Here is a 26,487-nt window from a genome sequence, read left to right on the forward strand (position 1 = left end):
AACTCTAAGCACGTGAGAGAGAGTGGGAACTTCCCAGAACATTGTATTGTGCCATGCCCAACAGAAATAATCCAGGTGGGCGACTTTAAAATCAGGATCTCCTCCGTAGCTAATAGCAATTTCCACCTTGGTGTTTACAAAGACTTATGGGTAGAAAAGCCACACTAAGTAATTTACTACACCGCAGAAGTAGATTGCCTAGCCTTTCTTCCGAAGAGTGGTTGGTGGGTTTGAACCGCCAGCCTTCCAGTTAGCAGTCAAGTGCCTTAGGCACTACACTACCAGAGCTCCTATGGCTTTTCATATATGCCCTGAATCAAATTGAGGAATTAGCCTTCTATTCTAATCATCTGCAGGGTTTTCATTAAGAAAGGTTATTGGTTGTTATCAGATGCTTTTTCTGTATCCATAGAGGTGACCATTTCTTTTGTTTCACTCATATGGTGTATTAAGTTGATTATTTTTCTAATAATTGAACCATCTCTGCATTCCTGGGATAAAACTCACTTGGACGAGGCATATGAGTCTTTTAATATGCTGTTGGATTCTATTTGACAGTATTTTTTTATGATTTTTGCAAATATATTCATAAGAAACAAGGGTCTGTAGTTTTCTTTTCTTGTGGTGTCTTTGCTTGTTTTGGTTATGCTTGGTCCACAGAACAATTTAGGGGGTATTCCTTCCTTCTCTTTCAGAAGTATTTCGACAATATTGGTGTCAATTCTCTAAATATTTGGTAAAATTCCTCAGTGAATCCATCACGTCTTGGATTTTTTTTTTGAAGAGGGGTGGATGATCATTGATTCAGTCTCTTCACTTGTTCTAGATGTGTTGAGACTTGCAATTTTCTCTTGAGTCAGTTTGGGTAGTTTATGTGCTTCTGTGAATTTGTCCATTTCACCTAGGTTATCCAGTTTGTTGCCATACACTTGTTCGTAATATTCTGTCATAATTCTCTTTATTTCTATCAGGTTGGTTATAATGTCCCCTCTTTCATTTTTTATTCTGATTATCTGCATCTTATCTTTGTCAGTCTATCAAAAGTTTGTCAGTTTATTGAAAGAACCAACTTCTGGTTTTATTGATGCTTCCTGTCATTTTTCTGTTTTCAATTTTATTTATTCTCTGATCTTTGTTATTTCCTTTCTTCTGGTAATTTTAGGCTTAGCTAGTTGCTTTTCTCTTTCTAATTCCTAGAGTTGTCAAGTTAGGCTGTTAATTTGAGATGTTTCTTTTAATATATAGGCATTTATTGCTATAAATTTCCCTCTGAGTACTTACTCTACTACATCTTAAAGGTTTGTTGCCCTTTCATATCCATTGGACTCCAAGAAATTCATTATTTCTCTTTTGATTTCTTTTTTGACCCATTGGTAGTTTAATAGTGGGTTGTTTAATGTCCTTTTTTTTTTTTTTTTCCTTTGTTCTTTTACTGGTTTCTAGCCTCCCACCATTTCAGTCAGGGGAAATACTTTGTATGATTTCATTCTTTTTAAATTTATCAAGACTTGCTTAGTGACCTAAACTGTAGTTTGTCCTGGAGAATGATCCATGTATACACTGGAGTAGAATGTATATTGTTCTGTTTTTCACTGAAGTGTTCTATATATCTGTTAAGTCTAGTTCGTTTGTAGTATCATTCAGGTCCTCTGTTTCATTGTTGATTGTCTTTTGAGATGGTCTGTACAATATTGAATCTGGTGCATTGAAGTCTCTACCTATTACCGTAGTACACTGTCTGTTTCTTCGTTCATTTCTATCAGTGTTTGCTTTATATGTATAGGTTCCCCGATATTGGCTTCATATGTGTTTATGATTATTAAATCCTCTTGATAAATTGACCCTTTTATCAGTATATAATGTCCATCTTTATCTCTTCTGACAAATTTTATCTTAATGTTTACTTTGTCTGACATTAATATAGGCACTCTGATGGCGTGGTGCCTAAAGCACTTTACTACTAACCAGAAGGCTGGCGGTTCAAACCCACCAGCCACTCCTCAGAAGGAAGGTTGGGCAATCTACTTCCATAGTGATACTGCCTCGGAAACCCAAGGAGGGGTCACTTCGCTATGAGTCGGGTCCGACTCGATGGTAGTGAGTTTGGTTTGTTTAGTTTGACATTAATATTGCCACCTAGCTCTCTTTTGGTTATAATCTGCATGGCATATATTTTTCCATCCTTTCTCTGTCAATCCGTTTGTGTCCTTGGGTTTAAGATGGGTCTCTCATAAACAGCATACAGTTGGATCATGTTCTTGATCCATTCTGCCACTTTCTGTCTTTTGGTTGGAGAATTTATTCCATTTCCATTCATTGTAATTACTGATAAGAAGTGAGTGACTTGTGCCATTTTGTTACTTTGTTTTTTGCATGTCTTAATCTTTGTCTTTGTTGTTTAGTACTGCTTACTTTTATGTTTTGTTCATTGTATTGAGCCTTTTTACTTCCCTTCTCCTTTACTTTTGGTTATGTTTTTTAGATATTTTTTAGTGTTTACTTTGGTAATTATATTACATGCTTTTCATTTGGGGTTGTAATTAAAGTAAAATGATGAGCGCTTGGGATATATAAAGATTTCTGCTAAATGAAAAGTACTAGCTATATTAGGAAAGATACAGCATATTTGATACAAACAAACTCAAAAATCAGGAATTTAGAATTGTTTCATCTGATTGGAATAAAAGTATAGTAATCCTTACTTTTAAAATCTTGGCTGCAGATATTTACATAGTTGCAAATGAAGAGGGACATCAATTTGCATTAAAGCTTCACAGACTAGGACGAACCTCCTTTCGAAATTTGAAAAACAAGCGCGATTACCATAAACACAGACATAACATGTCTTGGCTTTATTTATCTCGTCTCTCTGCTGTGAAGGAATTTGCTTATATGAAGGTATTTTTTAAATAATTTTACATTTTATGATTAAAAATAGATGTAATAAGCATCAGTCTGTTGCCTCACATTTTCCTATCTCCAGTCTCAGTCTCTAGGGGTAGTCACTTTTGACTCTCAATTATTTATAGTATTTATTTTCCTGATAATTTCTTTCTGTGTGAGTTATTTTTAAATATAATTTAATTACAGTTAAATTTTTAGTTACAATTTTCTAAGTGCATAAGAGCAATATGTATTTTACAAAATGAATGAGACAGAGCAGCCTAAAATAATTGATGATGTAAGTGCCACATAAATGTGTGTGTGCACGTATATCTATTCCGTTTTTTCACATATGTGTCTATCTGTTAATTGAAGAAACAAGATAATTACTATCTGTGGAAACCTTAATGTCTCAGATAGTTGATTAGTATTTTTCTTTCACAGAATAAATGTCAATATACAAAATTATATATTAAAAATGATAATAACTTGTAGCATTTTAACCTTTCACCTTCAAATTTAATGTTGTTTTTGTTTTGTGCATTAAGTTGCTTCCAACTCATGGGGTCAAAATTAATAGATTTATTAAATATGTTTAATAATAACCAAATTAAGTATCTTTGGTAATAACCAAATTAAAGAGAATAACATTGTGTTTTTATTCTGTTGTGTTGATTTTATCTTTTTTTAAAAAAAAAATTATGGAATATGATTATATGAATGGTTGTTTTGGGGGGGTTTCAATTTGGTGTTTCTTGAGTAGATTATTTTATGGGGCAGTATTCTTGAGGCAGTATAAATAAGTGGTACTGTTACCATATATGTTACATATTTCTTGTCTTGTAATAATAGCTTGTATCCTATGATGTTCAGTCAGTCCATATGCAGCCTGATAGAGATTTCCAAAACTATTAGGAGTTTTCTTGGTATATTTATAAGAAGGTATAAGAATGGAACTTAAATACATTAAATGCTCTTAAAAATACTTAAATGCTTTTTCTAAAAATACTTAAATAAAAAAATAAAAAAATTCTTAAAAATACTTAAATGCTCCTTAAATACATTGATATTTTTTGAAGACAATGGAATGGTAGACTCAGAAGAGGTATAGTAAACCCTTTCAGGAGCCCAATGCATGAGATTGGATTATTGGCAGACTGTGGAGAGCCACACGCATTCAAAGTGGTGCAGGGATGCTGTCATCTTTGAGTGGGGGTAGCACTGTTCCAGCTCGAAATCTGTTTTATGTTTTTGTAAATTTATCCTCACTGTGAAATGACTGAACCAAACCCTACTTGGAACAAATTCAAATGCAGCTTTTAAATTTTGAAAAAGCTTGAGCCTTTTCTTAAACTAAAGGGAAGCTAAATAAGAACTGTATATACCTGTTCCAGCTGACCTACAGGTTCTTAAAAGACACAGTTAGGAATGAATCATGTTTTTACCCTGGGGGCTGCCTGTATATATTGATCATCAGCAATGTGCTTATCACTGTATTAAGTAGTGCCATAGGGTATGTTGGGGTAAATAGATAGCCAAAGGAATAGCCAGTACAATCTGTCTTAAACTTGGGAAGATTACACAAACACATGTGAAACAAAGAATGATTTTTAAAAAATAACACTGAGTTCAGAGAAACTTCAGGAGAGTGGAATAGTCGATGAAGGAAATTTTGTGAAGGGGTGTAAGTTGAGTGGACTCAACGAAAGGTAGAAGACAGTGCACTTTGCAGAGAATCAAGTATGGGCAAAGAAAGATATTAATGTGTGAACCCTCTGTATAGATGACAGTGAGGTGACTGTCCTGTCCTAACCACATTCCAAGGTACTTATTGCAGAGTGTGGGAGAAGCAGGACTGATTAAGTGGATTAAAGAAAGTTGTGAAAAGTTATTCATATTGAAATCAGTCGATATTTAAACAGCCACTGTAGTTTCTGTTTTTTTGTGTGTATGTGTGTGTATGTGTTTGTTTATTTTTAATGGAGAGTTGACATAAGCATTTTAGTCTGATAACAGGTTTCCAGAGGAGCTCTGGTAGCATAGTGCCTAAGGCACTTGACTGCTAACAAGAAGGCTGGTGGTTCAAACCTACTGGCCACTCCTCAGAAGGAAGATGGGACGATCTACTTCCATAGTGATACTGCCTCGGAAACCCAAGGAGGGGTCGCTATGATTCGGGTCCAACTCAAGGGCACATAACAACAACAACAGGTTTCCAGAATAATTTAGGATTGAGGGTAAAAACTAGAAACACGTTGCAATGTTGTTGTGTGCTATTGAATCCATTCCTACTTATAATGATCCTGTAGGACAGAGTAGAACTGTCCCCATATTGTTTCTTACACTGAAATATTTACAGGAGCAGGTTGCCAGGTCTTTTCTCCCACAAAGCTGCTGTTGAGTTTGAACTGCTGACCTTTCAGTTGCAGCCAAGCACTTAACCATTGCACCTATAGGATTCTTCATGCTGCAGTAATCAGGAATAAATGAAAGTGGCTTATTTGGAGATGGTAGCATTCCAGATGGCAGAGAGCATAAATCTAAAATATTTTGAAGGATAACATGACTTTGTGAAAAGTGAGATAGAAGAAATTAAAATGGAGAAAAGTTGGACGTATAGATGATCACCATGAGTCAGAATCAACTCAACAGCATCCAACAACATGGATGATTTGAAGTAACCTATGTCTCAGAATACTACAGTGTGCATGTTTGTCACATAATAGATTTATATTACCCATTATGATCTAGAGAAAGGGCAGTGCTCTATAAACTAAAATGTATGATTTGTTGGAATACTTCACTTTCTGATACATCAGAAGATGGAATATTTCCCAGAACATAATTTGTTTTGGTTTGAATTTTTTGAGAACACTCCAATATGTGTGGCAGAAATTTACAAAGTAGGAGAGGAAGTAGTGTAAGAGACTGTAAGCTTCTTGAGGGCAGAGACTTTTTCACACAAATTTTTGTAACCCTGGTGCAAAATCTGTACCTTGACCAGGAGGCTGTCATTCGAACAGAACAAGGGGACACTATATGGTTTAAAATCAAGAAGGGAGTGCATCAGGGTTGTATCCTTTCTCCACACTTATACAATCTATATGCTGAGCAAATAATCCGAGAAGCTGGACTATATGAAGAAAAACATGGCATCAGGATTGGAGGAAGAATCATTAACAACCTGAGATATGCAGACAATACAACTTTGCTTGCTGAAAGTGAGGATGACTTAAGGCACCTACTGATGAAGGTTGAAGAATACAGTCTGAAGTGTGGATTACGTCTCAATATAAAGAAAACAAAAATCCTCACAACTGGACCAATGAGCAGCTTCACAATAAATGAAGAGAAGATTGAGGTTGTCAAAGAATTCACGTTGCTTAGTTCTACAATTGATGCCAACGGAAGCAGCAGTCAGGACATTAGACAACGTGTAGCATTGGGAAAGTCAACTGTGAAGGAACTGTTTCAAGTGCTGAGGAGCAAGGATATCTCCTTGAGGACTAAGGTGCGCCTGACACAAGCCATGATATTTCCAATCGCCTCGTATGCATGTGAGAGCTGGACAATGAATAAGGAAGACCGAAGAAGAGTTGATGCTTTTGAGTTGTGGTGCTGGTGGAGAATGCTGAAAGTACTGTGGACTGCTAAAAGAACTAACAGATCTGTCCTGGAGGAAGTTCAGCCGGAATGCTCCTTGGAAGCAAGAATGGCCAGACTTCGTCTCACCTATTTTGGTCATGTTGTCAGAAGGGACCATTCCCTGGAGAAGGATGTCATGCTTGGTAGGGTGGAGGGTCGACGAAAGAGGGGGAGGCCTGCAACGAGATGGATTGACATGGTGGCTGCAATGATGGGCTCAAGTATAGTAGGGATGTGGGACTGGCGCGGGATCGGGCAGTGTTTCATTCTGCTGTGCATGGGGTCACTATGAGTCGGAAACGACTCGATGGCACTTAACAACAATAACAGTGCAAAATATAAGAACTGTGGTAGCATAGTGCCTAAGTCACTTGACTGCTAACCCAGAAGGCTGGCAGTTCAAATCTACCAGCCACTCCTTGGAAGGAAGTTTGGGCAATCTACTTCCTTAGTGATACTGCCTCGGAAATCCAAAGAGGGGTCGCTATGAGTCAGGTCCAACTTGATGGCACACAACAGCAACAACAGTGCAAAATATATAGTAAATGTTTGACTAAATGGTGAAAAAGTAAATTAAAACAAACTTCAGTTTAAATTTTATCTTTATGTCCAGCTTATTCTATACAGTGAGAAAGTTATACATAAATAACTGTGTGTTAACTGTGATTCTATAAAGGCTTGGGTATTTTTCTTTTGATTGTGTACAGGTTCATTTATTTAATTGTACTCGAAACATAATGTCTATATTAGCTTCTACCTGTTTTGCTGTTATAGGCATTGTATGAAAGGAAATTTCCAGTTCCAAAGCCAATTGATTACAATCGCCACGCAGTGGTCATGGAACTCATAGATGGCTATCCTTTGTAAGTATTTATTATTCCTGAAACCCTGGATCACAATAAATAAATTTAAGATTCATATTTTTTAAAGTTTTTTTTTTTTTTCCCCCCCCAAATTAAATGGAATATTACTTCTGGGAGGTTAATCATTGATTTAAAGAGTGACTCAAGGTCAAACTTAAAGTTCATTTTTACTTCTGACAGTTTGGGTTTTGGAATCTACATTAGTCTCCTAGGGTGTTGTAACAAAATACCACAAGGTAGATAGTTTGTAAGAACAGAAATGTATTGTCTCTACAATCATGAAGTCCAAATCACTATGTCTGCCAGACCATACTCCCATCAAAGTCTTTAGGGAAAGATTCTTATTTCTCCTAGCTTCTGGTGGCCTCAGACAATCCTTGGCCCAGATTGAATTAGGATACATCCTCTTGCAGTATGACCTTATGTTAACTTAAACATCTTCCATGACAATAATTCCATACGATGTTTTGTTCGTAAGTGTGAGGGATTAGGACTTTAGCATATCTTTTTGGAGATACAATTCACTCCATAGCAAGCATAATCTCTGATTCATTCCTTCAATTAATATTGACTAAGAGTCTTACTATATACCAGGCACTGCTTAGGCTCAACAATGAACAAAACAAGCAGGGAAGAAAGCAAAATGAGCACTTTGCCCTCATGGAGCTTAAATTTGATGAAAGGAGACATGCAGTGCATCAAGGAAATATATGATGACATCAGAAAATAATAAGTGCTATGGATTAATACAGCAGAGTAAGGGGATAGGTCAAGGTAGGAGGCTATAATATTTCATATGGCAGTCAGGGAAAATCTTATTGATTAAGTGAGTTTTATTTTTGTTGTTGTTGGGGGTGAAGATTTACAGAGCAAATTCATTTTCTTTACAGCAGTTAGTACACATTTTGTTCGATGACACTGACTGTAATTCCCGACAATGTAACAGCTATCTTCCCACTTCCTCCCTGTAGTTACCTTTTCCTTGTGTCCTTTCCTATGCATTCCTATGATTAGGTGAGTTTGAGCAAAAACCTAAAAGAAGCAAAAGAGGTAAGTAAGCAATATCCAAGAGTATGTTCCAGACAGAGAGAAGAAGTGAGTAGGCCCTGATATGGAACCTCATACCTCATTGTTCAGGGAATAGGGAGAAAGTCGTGTGGCTGGAGCCCAGTAAGGGAGAAAGTTATAAGTGGTAAGAACAGAGAGGCAACAGGTAACCAGATAATTTAAAATTTGTAGTCTTAGAAAGATAAGGACAGAATTAGAAAGATGACGGGTTCCTTGTAGTACTCCAGGCAAAAGATGATGGTAATTCAAATCAGAGTAATAGCTATGAAAATTGTTTATGTTCTGATATATTCTGCAGGTTGAGTCAACATGGTTTGTTTGGGATTAGACATGGATGTAAAGGAAGGGCAAGCCAAGATTTTGGCCTGAATAACTAATTACTAAGAAGAATAAAGTTCCCATTTACAGAAATAGAGGAAATTGTAGGAAAAGCAATTTGGAATTGGAGAGTGGGACAGAAACAGAGATTCAGTTTGGGATTTAGTAAGTTTGAGATGCTTAAAAGTTTGGGGTAGAAGTCTAGGTTGAGATACGCACTACTGTCAAGTCGGAGCTGACTCATAGCAACCCCTCCTTGGGTTTCTGAAGCAGTATCACTACGGAAGTAGATTGCCCAACCCTCCTTCCAAGAAGTGGCTGGTGGGTTTGAACCACCAGCCTTCTGATTAGCAGTCAAATGCCTTAGTCACTACACCACGAGAGGTCCTATGATTCAAATAGATGTATGTAGTTTTATAGCCATGAACTTGGATAAGAGTGATTATTCTAAGAGAAGATAAAATGTCCTGGACTTGGATTTGAGCATTGGGGAACTTCAAATTTTATACATCAGGGAGAAGATTAAGAACTAGAGAAAGAGACTTAAAAAGGAATGATCGGTGAGGAAGGAAGAAGGTAATCAGAAGCGTATGATGTCCCAAGAGTCAAGTGGAAAAAGGTATTACAGTAAGGTAATGGAAAAAGTCAACTGATAGCATGTGATGAAGACTGAGATTTGACCATTGGGCTCAGAAATATGGAAGTTGGTAACCTTGACAAGAGCTATTTCATTGACGTGAGGGAGATGAGAGCCTGTTTGAAATGGGTTCTTTAGAGAGTGAGAGGAAAGAAATCAGAGAAAGCACACGTAGACAGTTTAACTGTAAAAAGGTCACATAAAGAAGGAGCCCTGGTGGTCCAATGGTTAAGTGTTTGTTTGGCTGCTAACCAAAAAGATTGGTGGTTCAATTCCATGTAGTGATTCTGTGGGAGAAAGACTTGGCTTTCTGCTTCCACAAAGAGTACAACCAAGAAAACGTTACGAGGAAGTTCTACTCTGTCACATGGGGTTGTGATGAGTTGTAATTGACTTAGCAGCACCTAAACTGCAATATAAAGAGGATACAGAACCAAGGTAGGTTGTGGCCTTTTTTTTTTTAATAGCTGTGAGGTGGCATGTAATGGGAATGAGAAGTAAACTAGTAGAGAGAAAGGAATGAAAATGGTTGCTGGAGCAGTGTTCTCTTATTGGTAAGAGAAAATGATAGATAGTCCCCAAGTGGGATGAGGAGGATTTGACTTTAGGAGTAAAGGTAGTCCATTGAGTATACAAACCTCTAAAGGTTATATTGGGAACTTAGAGGAGATATTATTTTGGTAATTTGTCAAGAAATTTAAAACTTCTTTGACCTAAAAAATATATAATTCAGCTTCATAGTATATTTTATTTTTGTGGGGATTACAAGCAAGGAAATTCATGTAATTTGGACCTAGCCAAATACTTAAATGATAAGTTTCACATGAAATGTGATACATTATTCTGCTTAATCGGATATCAGTAAATGAATTGTTTACTTATCTATGCATAAATGTAGGTATTTATTACATTAAGTCTCACACAACGCACACACATACTTGTTTGATTTAAATCATGTTGTTAGGTGCTATTGAGTTGGTTCTCATAGTTACCCTATGTACAAATTGAAACACTGCCCAGCCCTGCATAATCCTCTCGTTTGAGCACGTTATTGCAGCTACTGTATCAGTCCAACTCACTGAAGTTTCCTCTTCTTTGCTGACCCTCTATTTTACCAAACATATGTCCTTTTCCATGGACTGTCCATTCCTAATAATATGTCCAAAATACATGAGATGAAGTCTCATCATTCTCACTTCTAAGGAGCATTCTGGCTGTACTTCTTCCAAGACAGACTTGTGCATTCTTCTGGCAGTGCATGGTTTGTTCAGTATTCTTCACCAACAGGATAATTCAAAGGCATCAACTTTTCTTCAGTCTTCCTTATTCATTGTCCAGCTTTCACATGCTTATGAAGCAATTGAAAATACCGTGGCTTGGGTCAGGCACAGCCTTGGCCTTCAAAATGACATTTTTGCTTTTTAACACTTTAAAGGGGTCTTTTGAGCACATATGCCTAATGCATTATGTACTTTGACTTTTGGACTTCCACTTCCATGGGCATTGATTGTGAATCCAAGTAAAATGAAATCTTTCACAATTTTTTCTCTGTTTATCATGACATTACTTATTGGTCCAATTGTAAGGATTTTGTATTTCTTTATGTTGACTTGTAATCCGTATTGAAGGCTGTAGTGTTTGATCTTCATCAGCAAGCAGAGTTATTATCTTCATATAGTCCACCTTCTCAGATTATTTGCTCAGCATACAGATTGAGTAAATACGGCAAAAGGATACAACCCTGACACACCCCTTTCCTGATATTAAACCATACAGTCTCCCTTTGTTGTGATTGATTTACTGCCTCTTGGTCTATGTACAAGTTCTACATTAAGTATTCTAGAATTCTTATTCTTCACAGTGTTGTCCATAACTTGTTATGATCCACACAGTTGAATGCCTTTGCATAATCAGATAAAACACAGGTAAACATCATTCTGGTATTCTCTACTTTCATCCAAGATCTACCTAATATCAGCAATGATCCCCTTCATACCACATCCTCTTCTAAATCTGGCTTAAATTTTTGGCTTTTTCCTGATCCATGTATAGCTCTAACTATTTTTAAGTTATCTTCAGTAAAATTTTATTTGTGTATGATATTGAACGTTCAGTAATTTCTGCATTCTGTTGGATTGCCTTTCTTTGAAATGGGCACAAATATGGATCTCTTCCAGTCAAGGAAAGTAGTTGTCTTCCAGATCTCATGGCACAGACGAGTGCTTCTAGCATTGCATCCATCTGTTGAGGCATCTTAATTGGTAATCTGCCAGTTCCTGCAGCCTCTTTTTTTTTGCCAGTGCCTTCAGTGCACCTTGGACTTCTTCCTTCATTACCATTGGTTCTCAATCGTGCTACCTTCTGAAATATTTGAACATCAAACAGTTCTTTTTGGTACAGTGACTCTGTGTATTCATTCCATGTTATTTTAATGCTTCCTACATTGTTTAATATTTTGCCATAGAACCCTTCAGGATTGCAACTCGAGATTTGAATTTTTTCTTCAGTTCTTTCAGCTTGAGAAATGCCAAGAAGGTTCCTTTTCATTTTCTAACTCCAGCTTTTTGCACATTTCATTAATAATACTTTACTTTGTCTTCTCAAGCAGCCCTTTGAAATCTTTTGTTTAATTATTTTATTTCATCATTTCTTCTATTCACTTTAGCTACTCTGTATTCAAGAGCAAGTTTCTGAATCTCTTCTGACATTCATTTTGGCCTTTTTTTTCCCTGTCTTCTGAATGACAGTTTGCTCTTTTCAAGGAGCTTTGATGACATAGTAGCTAAAGCATTAGACTGCTAACAAAAAGGTCAGTTCAAACCCTCCAGCCAGTCTGTAGGAGAAAGATGAAGCAGTCTGCTTCTGTAAGGATTTACAGCTTTAGAAACCCTTTGGAGGCAGTTCTACTTTGACCTAACATGTCACTGTGAGTCAGAATCAACTCTATGGCAGTGGCTTTGGTAACTTTGGTTTTGCTTTCTTCATGTATAATGTCTTTGATGTCATTCCACAACTCGTCTGGTCTTCAATCACTGCATCAAACCTGTTCTTTAAATGGTCTCTAAATTCAGGTAGTCTTTAATCACTGCATCAAACCTGTTCTTTAAATGGTCTCTAAATTCATATACTCATGGTCATACTTTGAATAAATAATGGACTTGTTTTCATTTTCTACAGCTTCATCTTGAACTCGTTTGTGAGCAGTTGTGATCTGTTCCCCAGTTGACCCCAGCCCTTCTTCTGATGGATGACATTGGAGCTTCTGCATTGTCTCTTTACATAGATATAGTTGATTGAGTCCTGTGTATTCCATCTGATGAGGTTCACATGTATAGTTGCCAGTTACGTTGTTGAAAAAGGTATTTGCAATGAATTAGTAAGTCTTGCAAAATTCTTTTATGCAATCTCCACCATTAATTCTATCATCAAGGCTGTATTTTCCAGCCACCAATAGCTGCTTCTTTGTTTCCAACTTTCTCATTTCAATCACCAGTAATTATTAGTGCATCTTGATTGCATGTTTGATCAATTTCAGACTGCTGAAGTTGGTAAAAATCTTCAATTTCTTCATCTTTGGCACTAGTGGTTATGATATAAATTTGAATGATGATCTTCCTTTAGGTATAAGGGTGTTATCCTATCACTGATGGCATTTTGCTTCAGGATAGATCTTAAAATAATCTTTTTGACGATGAATGGAACACCATTCCTCTTCAATTTGTCATTCCTGACATAGTAGACCTTATTTTTGTCTGATTCTCAAACTGGCTATTACCAGTCCATTTCAGCTCACTAATCCCTAGGCTATTGATCTTTATGCTTTCCATTTCATTTTTGATGACTTCCAGTTTTCCTAGATTCATTCCAAGTACATTCCAAGTTAGTTATTATACATTCCAAATTACAGTTATTAATGGATGCTTGCAGCTGTTTCTTTTCATTTGCAGTCATGCCACATGAACAAGTGAAGATACTGAAAGCTTTACTCCATCTGTGTGGTTAAGGTCAACTCTGCTTTGAGGAGGCAGCTCTTTCCCAGTTATATTTTGAATGTCTTCCAACCTGAGGGGCTTATCTTCCTGCAGTACCTCAGACAATGTTCTACTACTATTCATAAGGTTTTCACTGGCCAGTTTTTTTGAAGTTGATAGCCGGGTACTCCCCCTTTTGTCTTTGTACCCTGTCTTTGTCTATAAGCTCCACTGAAACCTGACCACCAGGGTTGACCCTGCTGGTATTTGAAATACCAGTGGTATGGCTTCCAGTATCACAGCAACGTGCAAACTACCACAGTACTACAAACTGACAGAAAAGTGGTAGATTTAAATCATAAATACATACAAATAACTGTTTTTGTAATTTAAAATAATTTTAGGTGTCAGATACACCATGTTGAAGATCCTGCATCGGTATATAATGAAGCAATGGAACTAATTGTCAAACTTGGAAATCATGGGCTGATTCATGGAGATTTCAATGAATTCAATCTTATTTTGAATGAAGATGACCACATCACCATGATTGATTTTCCGCAAATGGTTTCAACTTCTCATCCCAATGCTGAATGGTATGTGCTAAAATTACTTTATTTTGACTGTGGGTTTGTTTATGTGTGTTGTTGTTAATGTTTGGTATCGTTGAATTGTTTCCTACTCGTAGCAGCCCTGGGTAAAGCAGAACAAAAACTGTCTAGTTCTGAGCCATCCTCATTATCATTGCTATGTTTGATCCCCTTGTTGAAGCCACTGTGTCAGTCCATATCATTGAGGGTCGTCTTCTTCACTGACCCTTGACTTTACCAAGCATATGTCCTTCTCCAGAGACTGGGACCTTCTGATAATATGCATGAAGTATATGAAGTAAGTCTCACCATTCTCACTTCTAAAGAGCATTCTGGCTATACTTGTTCCATTACAGATTTGTTCATTCTTCTGGAAGTCCATGGTATGTTCAGTATTCCTCGCTAACACCATAATTCAAAGGCGTCAGTTCTCCCTTGGTCTACCTTATTCATTGTCCACCTTTCATATACGTATGAGGCAATTGAAAATACCATGGCTTGGGTCCGGTGCGCTTTTGTCCTCCAAGTGACATCTTTACTTTTTAGTACTTTGAAGAGGTCTTTGCAGCAGATTTAACTAATGCAATACAACCTTTGATTTCTTGACTGCTGCTTCCATGAACATAGATTGTGGATCCAAGTAAAATGAAATCCATGAGAACTTCAGTATGTCTCTGTTGTATCATGATATTCCTTATTGGTCTAATTATGAGGACTTATATATATTGAGGTATAATTCATATCGAAGACTATAGTCTTTGATCTTCACCAGTAAGTGCTTCAAATTCTCTTTGCTTTCAGCAAGCACAGTTGTCATCTGCATATTGCAGGTTGTTAATGAGTCTTCCTCATTCTTCATATATCCAACTTCTTAGATTATTTGCTCAACATTCAGATTGAATAAATATGAAAGGATACAAGTCTGTCGCTCCTTTTTTGATCTTAAACTATGCATTATCCCCTCAAGCAGCTGCCTGTTGGTCTATGTACAGGTCCCCACGAACATAATTGTTCTGGATTTCCCGTTCTTCAAAATGTTATCCATAATTTGTTAGGATCCACACAGTCAAATGCCTTTGTATGGTCAGTAGAACAGAGATAAACATGCCTGGTATTTATGTATATCAGAACCATTTTCTATTTGTTTATGATTTTCCAGTTTTGTAATACTTTCTTTTGGGTCAGTATCTGGTTTTAAGCTGCTAATAATAGTATTAAATTTTTTTTTTACTCCAAACCAAACTCACTGCCATGGAGTCAAACCCAACTCATAGCGACCCCTCCTTGGGTCGCCGAGGCAGTATCACTACAGAAGTAGATTGCCCAATCTTTCTTCTGAGGAGTGGCTGGTGGATTTGAACCACCAGCCTTCTAGAATTGGTGCCCTAAGAGAATTGTTATTATTTCTCAATATTTTTTTTAAATATCCACTTACATCTAATTGTTGAAACCTATATATTAAGCTGATTCTGTGTATTAGAATTCTGAAGAAATTGCTTGCTTTGTAAACTATATTGCAAAATCTAAATAAAAGTTTTGATTTTAGACCAGACTTAGTTGCCAGACCAATGATGATATCTCTGATGTCATTTGTAATTTTCATTTTATATTTAGAAAATAATTCTTATAAAACTTCATCTCTGGCAAAGGTAGAATCACTTTATATTTTGTGAAGATTATTATTATCCATTTAGACCAGCCAAGTTGTGAAATATGTCCTTTTCCTTTATTTGCTTTCATTTCATAATGCAATTGAGTATAATCAAATAGTATATTTTTTCCCCTTCTATTCCAATTATAGGAGCTCTGGTAGCATAGTGCCTAAGGCACTTGACTGCTCACCAGAAGGCTGGCGGTTCAAACCCACCAGCCACTCCTCGGAAGGAAGGTTGGGCAATCCTACTTCCGTAGTGATACTGCCTCGGAAACCCAAGAAGGGGTCGCTATGAGTCGGGGTCGACTCGACGGCAAACAACAACAACAACAACAATTCCAATTATAATGAGAAATTTGTCCTTTTACATTAACATACATAAATAGAAAATGTTTAAGTAATTTATTAAGAGATATTTTTCCAGGATGTTCTGAGAACAAAGAGTAGTGATATTGCCTTGCTATTTCCAAACTTCATCTTCCTCTAAAATAGTTACAATTCAAGGAGATTGTTTATTATGTGTCACCCTATTCTTAATTCTCCCTTATCTGGAACTCTTCAGAGAATTGAATCAGTTCTTGCTGCTGGGTGGTGATCTAAAGAGCAACCCAATGCTTTAGTCTTAGTCCATATTAACATGTCTTCAGATCATTATTTGTAAGCTGTGGCACTATATCATGGATAATACAGCTATGTAAACATAAAAAAATTCAATAATCCCAAAACTTTTCCTTTTGAATCACTTACTTCACTTCTTCAGCTTTTCCAGTTGGCTAAGGGTTCTAGTGTTGGCTGTTGCTGATGGGAAGCATAGCTGGACAGACTGTCAGCTAAAGAGGAGAAGTGGAAACTGCAGGCCTTTAATCATCTTTCTTGGGTTTCTTTCTCACATTCCCTTAGTACATTTCTTCATGAGAAAACCTTGAGTTGTCTAATCATAGGAACCATATAACGTTGACAGCGTTTTATATTCATTATGATTTGCTCTGATACTAGTTTCTTCACACGCTAGCAACTGATTTATATCTTTGTCTTCCTTTTGCATACCATCTCTTTCTTCAAGTAAGGAGCAGAAGTCTCGTAGCAAATAATAAGAATGTTGTTGTTGGCTAATAAGGGAAGAGAATGAGCAAAAAAGGCTATATCAGAAATAATTCTTGCTTTTGCAGGTATTTTGACAGAGATGTTAAATGCATTAGGGATTTCTTCATGAAACGTTTCAGCTATGAAAGTGAGCTTTCTCCAACCTTTGATGATATCAGGTTTGTACTCTGCATTGCTTAAAACTGATAGGACTCTGTTTTGGTATCTGATTTATTTCATTCTTAAAGTTAATACTTTCATCTAAAAGTTTTCAAACAGTGATCTTTTGTTTATATACTTATTATTGATTATCACTGCTGTATAAATTAAAATTAAAAGTCAAAAATATCTGCCTTTGATCCATTAAAACAATGAGTTTGGGGGAGTAACATACCTAGTTTCTTAAAAACTTTAAAAACTTTTATTCTGATGGTATGGCACATCCTTCAAAAACTGGAAATAGAAATATATGATATATATTATATATCCTATATATAAAGAACCATGACACAAACACATATGCACACCCATCTTCATCTCCATGCTATTCACAATAGCAAAAAGGTGGAACCAACCTAAATGTCCATCAGCGGAGAAATAGATCAACAAACTATGGTATATGCACACAGTGGTACGTACTACATGTTAAAGATCAATGAAGAATCTGAAAAACATCTCATAACATAACATGGATGAACTTAGACACCATTATGCTGAGTGAAGATAGTCAGTCATAAAAGGACAAATATGGTATGGGACCACTATTGTAAAAAGTCAAGAAACGGATTTCACAAAAAAAAAAAGAAATCGTCTTTGATGGTTACCAGGGGTGGGTGAGGAAAGGTAGGTAAACCACTAACTAGAGGGTTGACACATACTAACTTGGGTAAAGGTTAAATAAATAAACTAGGTTCATAAATTAACTAACTAATTAACACATATCCTGAGACTTACCACTACATTTTTAAGAATTTGTTCAAAATACATATTTATAGTGTTCACTTCTGTGATTCACAAAACAGATACTAAGAGGGGAAAAAAAAAAACTTTCATTCTAGGTCTGTGTGAATAACCCATTTATAAGGAGTCAAACCAGATGTGTACCAGAGTTGATATTTCATCTTTATTTAGAACAGCAACTATTGTAATTGACACATGTAACAAAATTATTATGCATATTCTCAAAGCCTAATGTTCTCATTTATTGTATAAACTTAGATAAGATGGTGTTTTCTGATTGGGATAATTTGCATAATTTAAGAGAAAAAAAAGCTTTAGAATTAATAGCCCTCTATGAAAGTTAATTTATTAAGCCAATAAATACCAACTTTAGTTTTTATAACTTTGCTGTTAAAATCTGTTCTTTTTTCTTGGTTGTTTTATTCTTAAAATGGCAGCTAGGGGGTATCTTTTACATTGTGTATTTAAGTAATTTAAGTATTACATTTAAGTAAAGAAAAAACTTTAAAATGTATATATACTGTTAAACTAATTTGAGACTCATAATTTATAAGGATAATAGTTTAAATATTTATCCATGTCAGATGAATTTTTTTCTCTCTCTCTTTTTTAATACCTGAAATGCTTTTTTCCCCTAGGAGAGAGGACTCTCTTGATATACAGGTTTCTGCTAGTGGCTACACAAAGGAAATGCAGGCAGATGATGAACTGCTTCATCCAGTAGGTCTAGATGCTAAAGACACTGAAACAGAAGAAGGGTCTGAATTTTCATTTTCTGATGAAGAGGTGTCAGAAAAAGCAAAGGTATATAGGTCAGAAAATGAACGTGAAGGAAAGGCTGTCAGTGAATCAGATGGCTGTTGTTGCTTATCATCTGGAAGCCTTGAACAGAACAGGGAGGACAGTCTGTCAGAGGAGAGTGCTGGTACACACAGTTTTGAAATGACTGAAGTCACTCAAGCTGTAGATGAAATAAAAGGACAAGTTGGCAAAAACAATTCTATAACTCAGTTCTCTGAGAAAAACAGAACTGAAAATGGTCCCAGACAAAATAGTCAGGCAGGTCAAAGGAGAAGCCCTGCTGCCTCTGAGGAGTATGAAGACGAGTGCCCTCATCTGATCACCTCGTCATCATTAAACAACGAATTCGGGCCTTTCAGGTATAGATTTCTATTGATTGATTTTTACTATATGCTTGAAACCAGTATATTTCTCAATTCTGATAGGGAGTATTTTTCAAATTATATTGCAGCTTTATATTTGGCCACCATTGTATGAAATGAAAGCAAATAACGTTTTTGTTAAAATTCCTCCTTTACAGTTGACATTATTCTTAAGATTACTGATTAAGTTTTAAGCAATTACTCTGTTTAAAAAAAACAAAGTACAGACTTTCAAGAATTAATATTAATATAAGTTTCTTGATAAATTGATAAGGTTTTAAGATGGGTAAATTTTTTCATATATTCTCATAGTTTACTGGATATTTGATTTATATATAGGTCAGTAAACATATCATAAGTATGCTGTTTACATAAAATATTTTAATGAATTTTCTCTGGTACATTGAACTCAGGGCTTTACACCAGTTCTTCCCAGTTCAGTCATGGTCAAGGAAGCAAAACTAGAATGTACCCAAATCTTTTTTTTATCAATTTGGATGATCTGGAATGATAAGCAGAACAGGAAAAATTACAGGTCAGGCCCCTGCTAGAAACTTAATCTCCCTCTTAGAAAACAAGGGCAAAGTGCGTGTTACATAGCAGCCAAATCTCTTTCCTGTCAGATTTTGAGCAGAGTTGGAAACAACAATGTCCTGCCCAAAGTTGAAGGCCAACCACGCTGCTTAGAATGTCTGTTGCTCTCCCAAGTCCTACCAGTAAACCATTCTTACACATCAGGCTCCTGAAAGGGCTCACTATACCTCTTCCAAGTCTCCCATTCCAGGCCTTCAGCCTTTAATTTTTCCTGTTCTGGTTATCATTTTGAGTCACCCAAATTTTTTAAAGTTTGGTCTATTCCATTTTCACTTCATTGGCCATGACTGAACCAGTTCAAAGCCCTTATTGAACTTTCTGTTTTTATCTGTTCATCTACAGTTTAAATTATATAATGGTACTATGTTGCTTTAAGATTTTTTTTTTTTTCTTGCTGATAGTCATTAGACTAACTTTAGATAAGCAAAAGACCTAAAATTTAATTTTCACATTTGGGATAGCTTATCCAGATTCAGATAACTATAGCTTAATGAAATACAGTTTTACTTATTTCAGAATAGCTACATGACAAAATTAGATCAGCAATGCATTTGTTAAGCATTTCCCAATGTGTGTTTGTTTTACTTACATCTTAGGGCTTCTTTTATCTTTATAATTTTATTGTGAAGCAAATGAGAATTTTGTTTTTTCGTGACATAGCTCTGTATCATGAGTCTTAGGACTGCTATCATTTAAATAACAAAAATGTGAAATTAAAGCAGAAGTTTAAGAGAAGAAAGTGAAGGGTGACAGTGATTTAGGATTTTGAGTCAGTGATAGAGAAAAACCTACATATACATAGATAAAAGAGTCTTTGAAGCACAGAATAAGAGTAGTAATTTGTTCTCTCTTAACACATGCTGGGCAAAATTTTTATTATTTAAAGTGAAAAACCCATTGAATCAAGTTGATTCTGACTCATAGCGACCCTATAGGACAGGGTAGAACTGCCCCATAGGGTTTCCAAGACTATAATTTTTGCGAAAGTAGATTGCAGCATCTTTCTCCCACAGAGCAGCTGGTGGGTTTGAACTGTCAGTCAGCAACTGAGCACTTAACCACTGTGCCACAGGAAAAACAAAAAGTAACAGATGTTACTAAGAAACCTATCTGTTAAGAGTTAATATTATCTAAGTTTCTTATAAATTATATGCATTGAAACTGAGCAAGGTGAAAAACTGATGAGACAGTGTCCATAGATAACAGTTTTTCTGCCTTAGTGGAGCAGACTCTATAGAGTACTGTCTCTGTTCCTGTTACATTCTATTGTTTGGGAAGGAGGCAAGAAAACGTCTCAGAGATTTAAAGCTGAGAAATAAAAGCTGTTAATATAGTGGGCTGAATTGGGGATGGTTTTACTTTCACCTTTACAGAAATTTTAAATATATTGATACTTCTAAGGTATTTTCTCTTTAAGTTTTACTGTCATATAAGGAATAATGTGAATTAATTTAGTCAAGCTTAACTAATACATTATAAAAAGATTAACTACATAAATTATTGTCTTTTTTTTTTATTTTAACTTTAGAAACGAAGAAAATATGGGAGATATCAATCAGTATAGAACAAGAACTCTGAGTGTTGCTTCTGCAGGCAGTGTTGCGAGCTGTTCAACAATTCCTCCGGTAACTGTTCTTCTAACATTTACCAAATGTTTATTAGGTTCTACTGCAAATAGATGACTAAGGAAAGGGCCATTTGGACCTCAATTGTTAATACTATAAAATGATAAAAGGTACAAATTTAATAATATAAGAGAGTGCGTTCACTTTTAACTGAAATGAGTCCAGCTTTCAGTGAAAAATCAGCATATAAGTTAGCTTGAACTTGAAGGATACAATCATAAAACTTTAATCCAAGGAGGACTTTATAGATGCTTGTGTGGTCTTGTCCCTGCTTTTTAATGATAAGGTAATTGAGGACCAACAAGTTTACATGACTTTCTTAAAGTTGCCCAGCTAGTGACAACACTGGGACTGAAGTGTAAAGATGAACCAGCTTTATCAGCTAGTTTGTTCTTCAATTTTGAAGGACAAAAATCAGATAATTTAAAAAATTTTCATAGTCAAGATTTTATTGATTCAGCAGTGTCTAAAAAAATTTTGAAAGGGACATATTCTAGTCAGGATAAGGACTACAATTAGTTCAGTTCCTGTTAAGGAGCTTTTCTGCCTGCCAGCCTTCTTTCAGAACTACCAAGAAGGGAGAGCCCATTTGTTTACTTTATATACTAAAAAGAGAGAGAGATGTCTCATTCTTAGATAATTTTAGAGATACCATGTCCCCTAAAGCAATGCTGTTCTCACTGGCCCCTGGAGATGTCACTCCTGTTCTTTGACATAGTATCATGAAGATAGGCCACTCTTATTTGCCTTTTAGGAACAGTATGAATTTCCAAATATCATAATTCCTCTGGTGAATGGAACAAAGCTGTTCTTGATTTTCTTAGGAAGTTACTTTCCTGAGTCCTTTTGGCAATCAATGGATACTTACTATAAGCCTACAGTACCACATTATTTCCTAGTCTTAATTCTGCATTAGGCAGTGTCTTTAAAATTGTACTTTTGTTTTAAGCTTTTGAAAAACTTACTTTCTATCCAACAATAAGAAAGAGCAACAGTAATTTTCAAAAGTTAAAATCACACAGTTGGTGGGTTGGCTTTTTTCCTCCTGCTTAAGGTATTGAGGAGAGCTCTGGTAGTGTAGTGCCTAAGGCACTTGACTGCTAACCAGAAGGCTGGCAGTTCAAACTTACCAGCCACTCCTCGGAAGGAAGATGGAGCAATCTACTTCCGTAATGATACTGCCTCAGAAACCCAAGAAGGGGTCGCTATGGGTCAGGTCTTACCCAACAGCATATAACAACAACACCAACAAGGTATTGAGTATCATTGAACCCAGCTTTTAGTTATAACTTCACACAAAATGAGCAAAAGAAGAAAATAATAGAAGATAGAAGGAGGAAATAAAATGATTAGGTAAATGGAAAGTGAATTCAAAAGGAAAAAAAAAAAATGTTTCCTTTTCCTTAACTTCTTATTTCCAAATTCAGAAATATTGTCAGTAAGTTAAAACGTATAACCTGTGGTAGGTAGCATGGGTTATATACTAAATTAAATGAAAGCTATTGTTATTAGATCAAGTGAGTCACTGCCCGGTGTGCTCTAAGGCCAAGAGATAGGACACTCTGGGTTTTGAGGAAAGAGAAAGTACTTTCGTTGCAGAGCAGCAGTGCAAGGAGCCAGGGGACTTGTCCAGATCTGATTCCCCAAGCAGGGTTAGGTTATAGCTTTTATGAGGTTTAAGAAGAGAGTTTTATATGTATTCTTATAAACTTCAGGAATTTGAGTGTGAATTGGCTGGGGATTGGCTAAAGTTTTGTTTCCCTCAGTTTAAAGGGACAGTTTTTAATGCAGTGCACTTATGTTCAAATAGCTTACCCTGACTTCCTGTCATCATCTGACTGGGGCTTAGGCAGAGGGGGAAATGTTTGTTCTGAGTTATTTGGTTCTGTTTTTCCCAATGTATGAGTTCATGGGCTAAAATTTGTATGATCTGGTTTAGGCTGGCCCTTGTTTACCACTCCAGCCATAGTTTTCTGGAACATCTGATATTTCCCTGCAAGATAAGCTAACATGGTGGTTCAGCAAGGGGCATGGAAGAGGCTAGATAAGAAAAATAGGAACCCCCAGGAGCAAGAGGCAGAGCTGAAGCCCAAGGGCAAGGTGCTTTCACACAGCCCCTAGAGCCTGGCACTTTGAACTCAGACTTCTAGCCTCCTGAACTGTAAGAGAATAAATTCCTGTTTGTTAAGGCCAAAAAGAAAAATAGGAACCTATTGGGGCAATTAAAAGGTTGGCCTTGACTTCAATTCCCCCTTGAGTTGTACATTCTTCAGTTTTGGGGAACATGGACAATAGCTATAACTCCTTCCTGCTGGATCGGGACTGTGCAAGGGTTAGAGTGGAACTGCCGAGATGCCTGTTGTAGTTTGTCGTGGGGGTCAGATGGGGGAAATGGATGAGTACCTTGGGTTCTTGGCTCTGCAGCTGCAGCTTGCAGCAAAAGAATGTGTTGGTTGGAGATTACTCATACAATATGGTATACATTGAAGGCTTTGATTCACAAGGGGAAAACAAACTGTTAGGGCAAGGAATTATTCTAAAATACTGCAGTGCTTTAACTATGAGAGACAAAATTATAACACAAGCACACTCCCAGGGCCTCTGCTTTGGAGGTTCTGAGCATAGTTTGACTTTCACCTCAGGCTTATGGTGAAAGAAGTACTTGTGGTCATTTAAGGGCTTGTCTGAGTAGACAGAGAGTGTTCTCAGCCAAGTGTGGTGGATCCAGGGTCAGACCCCATTGAGTTTAGCTGAGGAGTACATCAGCAGCAAGACTTCATAGGGCCTGGGCCACTTAGCCTGGAGCTGGCTCTGAGGGATCCGATCGTTCTACTCCTTAAGGAGGACCCAATCATCTGGACGTATGTTGTAGAGAAGAATATCTGTAGGATAGAACAATACCAAACAGCTATGCTTACCTGTTGGACTACTTGGGCCACAAATGCTCCTCCATTATCACTTTGAATTGAGATTGGCAAACCAAATGGTGGAATAATTTCTCTTAGTACTACCTTGACCAGCGTTGCAATGACAGCCCTGACTGTTACTCCTGCAGCCCACACTTCCAGGTTTCCCTGTTGTAGAATTTCTTCAGGTACCGTCTCAGAATCAGTAGCAGAGAGTTATGAAAGGGCTGCCTGCAGGGCCCATACCTGGTCAGGAATGACATCCACTTAGAGTTTGTCAGCTGAGACGGTAACTTAAGCATTTAATTTGGGTAGCAAATCTCAGCTCAGAAGAGGAACAGGGCACTTTGGCATGTATAAGATACTGGGTTAAAACAGTACTTAACATCTGGCACTAAAGGGGCAGCTGGAGAAAATGTGTACATTCAGTCTTCCCCAAGGCTGCAGCAGTGTTCATTGTTAGAGAGGGGAGCCTTAGGAGGATTCAGGACCAGTCGCCTGCAGTGTGATGAGGTGATGATAGTTGCCTAGCTTACTAGCATAGGAGGGACTCTGAGGGCTAGCCGCTGCTGTTTTAAATATTCAGTCAATTCTGTTATTTTCTGTTGCAAACTTCTGGGCTACCAGGTCCTTCTAAGTACCAAGCCTCCCTGTTGCTTCATCTCATGGTTATCAGCCTTTATAGGAACTTGAGCCCTGATTCCTTCACTTTTTCTCCCTCACCTCTCATGTCTTCCTCATTTGAGAATTATTAGACTAAGTGAAAGAAGTCTTAATTATATAATATATAATTATATATAATATAGTACATTGAGTTAAGTAAAATAATCCATAGTCTGAATGCATTTTACTCATCTGACTTTATATATACATATATATGTGTGTGTGTGTGTGTGTGTGTGTGTATGTACGTATATCCCAAGAAATAGTACAAAAGGCAAACTACTTCTTCCAGTCTTTTAAACTCGCAGATATTTAATAAATGATTCTTTGTACCCAGCATATTGTAGAGGATATTAAGAAGACCCTCACAACAGTGGCCCATCTAAATAAACAAGATGAAGGGAGTGAATCCTAGATAAGAATCTAAAAAAAAAAAAAGATGTTCCAACTGAAAGGGACACTAACTGAAGTGAGAAACACAATGGAAGGATTTAACAGATATAATAAGACAGAAGAATCAGCCAATTAGAGGATAAGTTATTTCAAATTACAGAGGTTGACAAGCTACAAGAATGGATGCTCCGAAGGCTGAGCACAGTTTAATGGAATTATGGAACATCAGACCTAATAGACACACATCATGTGAATTCCAGAAGGAGATGAGAGAAAGAAAGGGACAGAAAGAATATTTGAAGAAATAATGACAGAAAATTTCCCCAGTCTGATGAAGGACATGAATCTATAAAAACTCAAAGAACCCCAGACAGGATAAACTCAAAGAGATCTACACCAAGACACATCAAAATCGGGCTTTCTAAATTGACAGCTAAAGAGAAAATCCTGAAGGAAGTGGGAAAGAATAGTCACATATGCAGGATATCCAGTAAGATTAAGCCTTGATTTGTTCTCTGAAACATTGGAGGCCAGGAGGCAATGGAATGATTTATTTGAAAGTGTTGAAAGAAAACACTATCAACCAAAAATACTATATATAGTAAAATTGTCCTTAAATAATGAGAGTGAAGTTAAAAACATTCCCAAACAGAAGCTGAGTTTGCATCTACTAGACCAGCCCTACAAAAAATACTTACGAGAGTTCTGTAGACGGAAAAGACTCTGGAAAATAACCAAAGCTGTACATAAAAAGAACCCCCAGTTAAAGAAATTGTATGGACAAATATGTTGTTGTTAGGTACTATCGCTCCAACTCATAATGACACTATGTGCAAGAGAATGAAATATTGCTCAGTCCTGCACCAGCCCCACAATCCTTGCTGTACCTGAGTCCATTGCTGCAGCCACTGCATCAGTCCATCTCATTGAGGGCCTTCCCCTTTTTGCTGACCCTCCACTTTACCAAGCGTGATATCCTTCTCCAGAGAATGGTCGCTTCTGACAGCATGACCAAAGTAGGTCAGACGAAGTCTGTCATTCTCGCTTCCAAGGACCATTCTAGCTGCATTTCTTCCATGACAGATTTGTTAGTCCCCTGGCAGACCATGGTCCTCTTTGCCAACACCAAAATTCAAAAGCATCAACTCTTCCTTATTCATTGTCCAGCTTGCACATGGATATGAGGAGATTGAAAATAACATTGCTTAGGTTTAAAAAAAAACAAACTCACTGCCACTGAGTCGAATCTTAATACTATGAGTCTTAATACCCAGTAATCTTTCTGGGTATTAAGACTCATAGTGACCCCTCCTTGGGTTTCCGAGGTGGTATCACTGTGGAAGTAGATTGCCCAACCTTCCTTCCAAGGAGTGGCTGGTGGGTTTGAACTGCCAGCCTTCTGATTAGCAGTCAGATGTCTTAGGCACAATGCTACCAGAGCTCCCTTGGCTTGGATTGTTGTTGTTATGTG

General features: G+C 36.8%; 1 protein-coding gene across 1 annotated transcript in view; it reads left to right on the plus strand.

Annotated features, from left to right (window-relative positions):
- Nucleotides 1-26,487, plus strand: part of RIOK2 (RIO kinase 2) — a 41,630-nt gene that overhangs the window by 8,024 nt on the left and 7,119 nt on the right. The window contains exons 4-9 of the mRNA XM_007942538.2: nucleotides 2,723-2,898; nucleotides 7,303-7,391; nucleotides 13,790-13,981; nucleotides 16,799-16,891; nucleotides 18,311-18,832; nucleotides 20,958-21,054. Coding sequence (XP_007940729.1) covers nucleotides 2,723-2,898; nucleotides 7,303-7,391; nucleotides 13,790-13,981; nucleotides 16,799-16,891; nucleotides 18,311-18,832; nucleotides 20,958-21,054 — 1,169 coding nt within the window. The remainder of the gene's footprint in view (nucleotides 1-2,722; nucleotides 2,899-7,302; nucleotides 7,392-13,789; nucleotides 13,982-16,798; nucleotides 16,892-18,310; nucleotides 18,833-20,957; nucleotides 21,055-26,487) is intronic.

The sequence above is a fragment of the Orycteropus afer genome, unplaced genomic scaffold, assembly GCF_000298275.1.
Source record: "Orycteropus afer afer isolate SDZICR_OR568_19922 unplaced genomic scaffold, OryAfe1.0 scaffold00093, whole genome shotgun sequence".
Lineage (NCBI taxonomy): Eukaryota > Metazoa > Chordata > Mammalia > Tubulidentata > Orycteropodidae > Orycteropus > Orycteropus afer.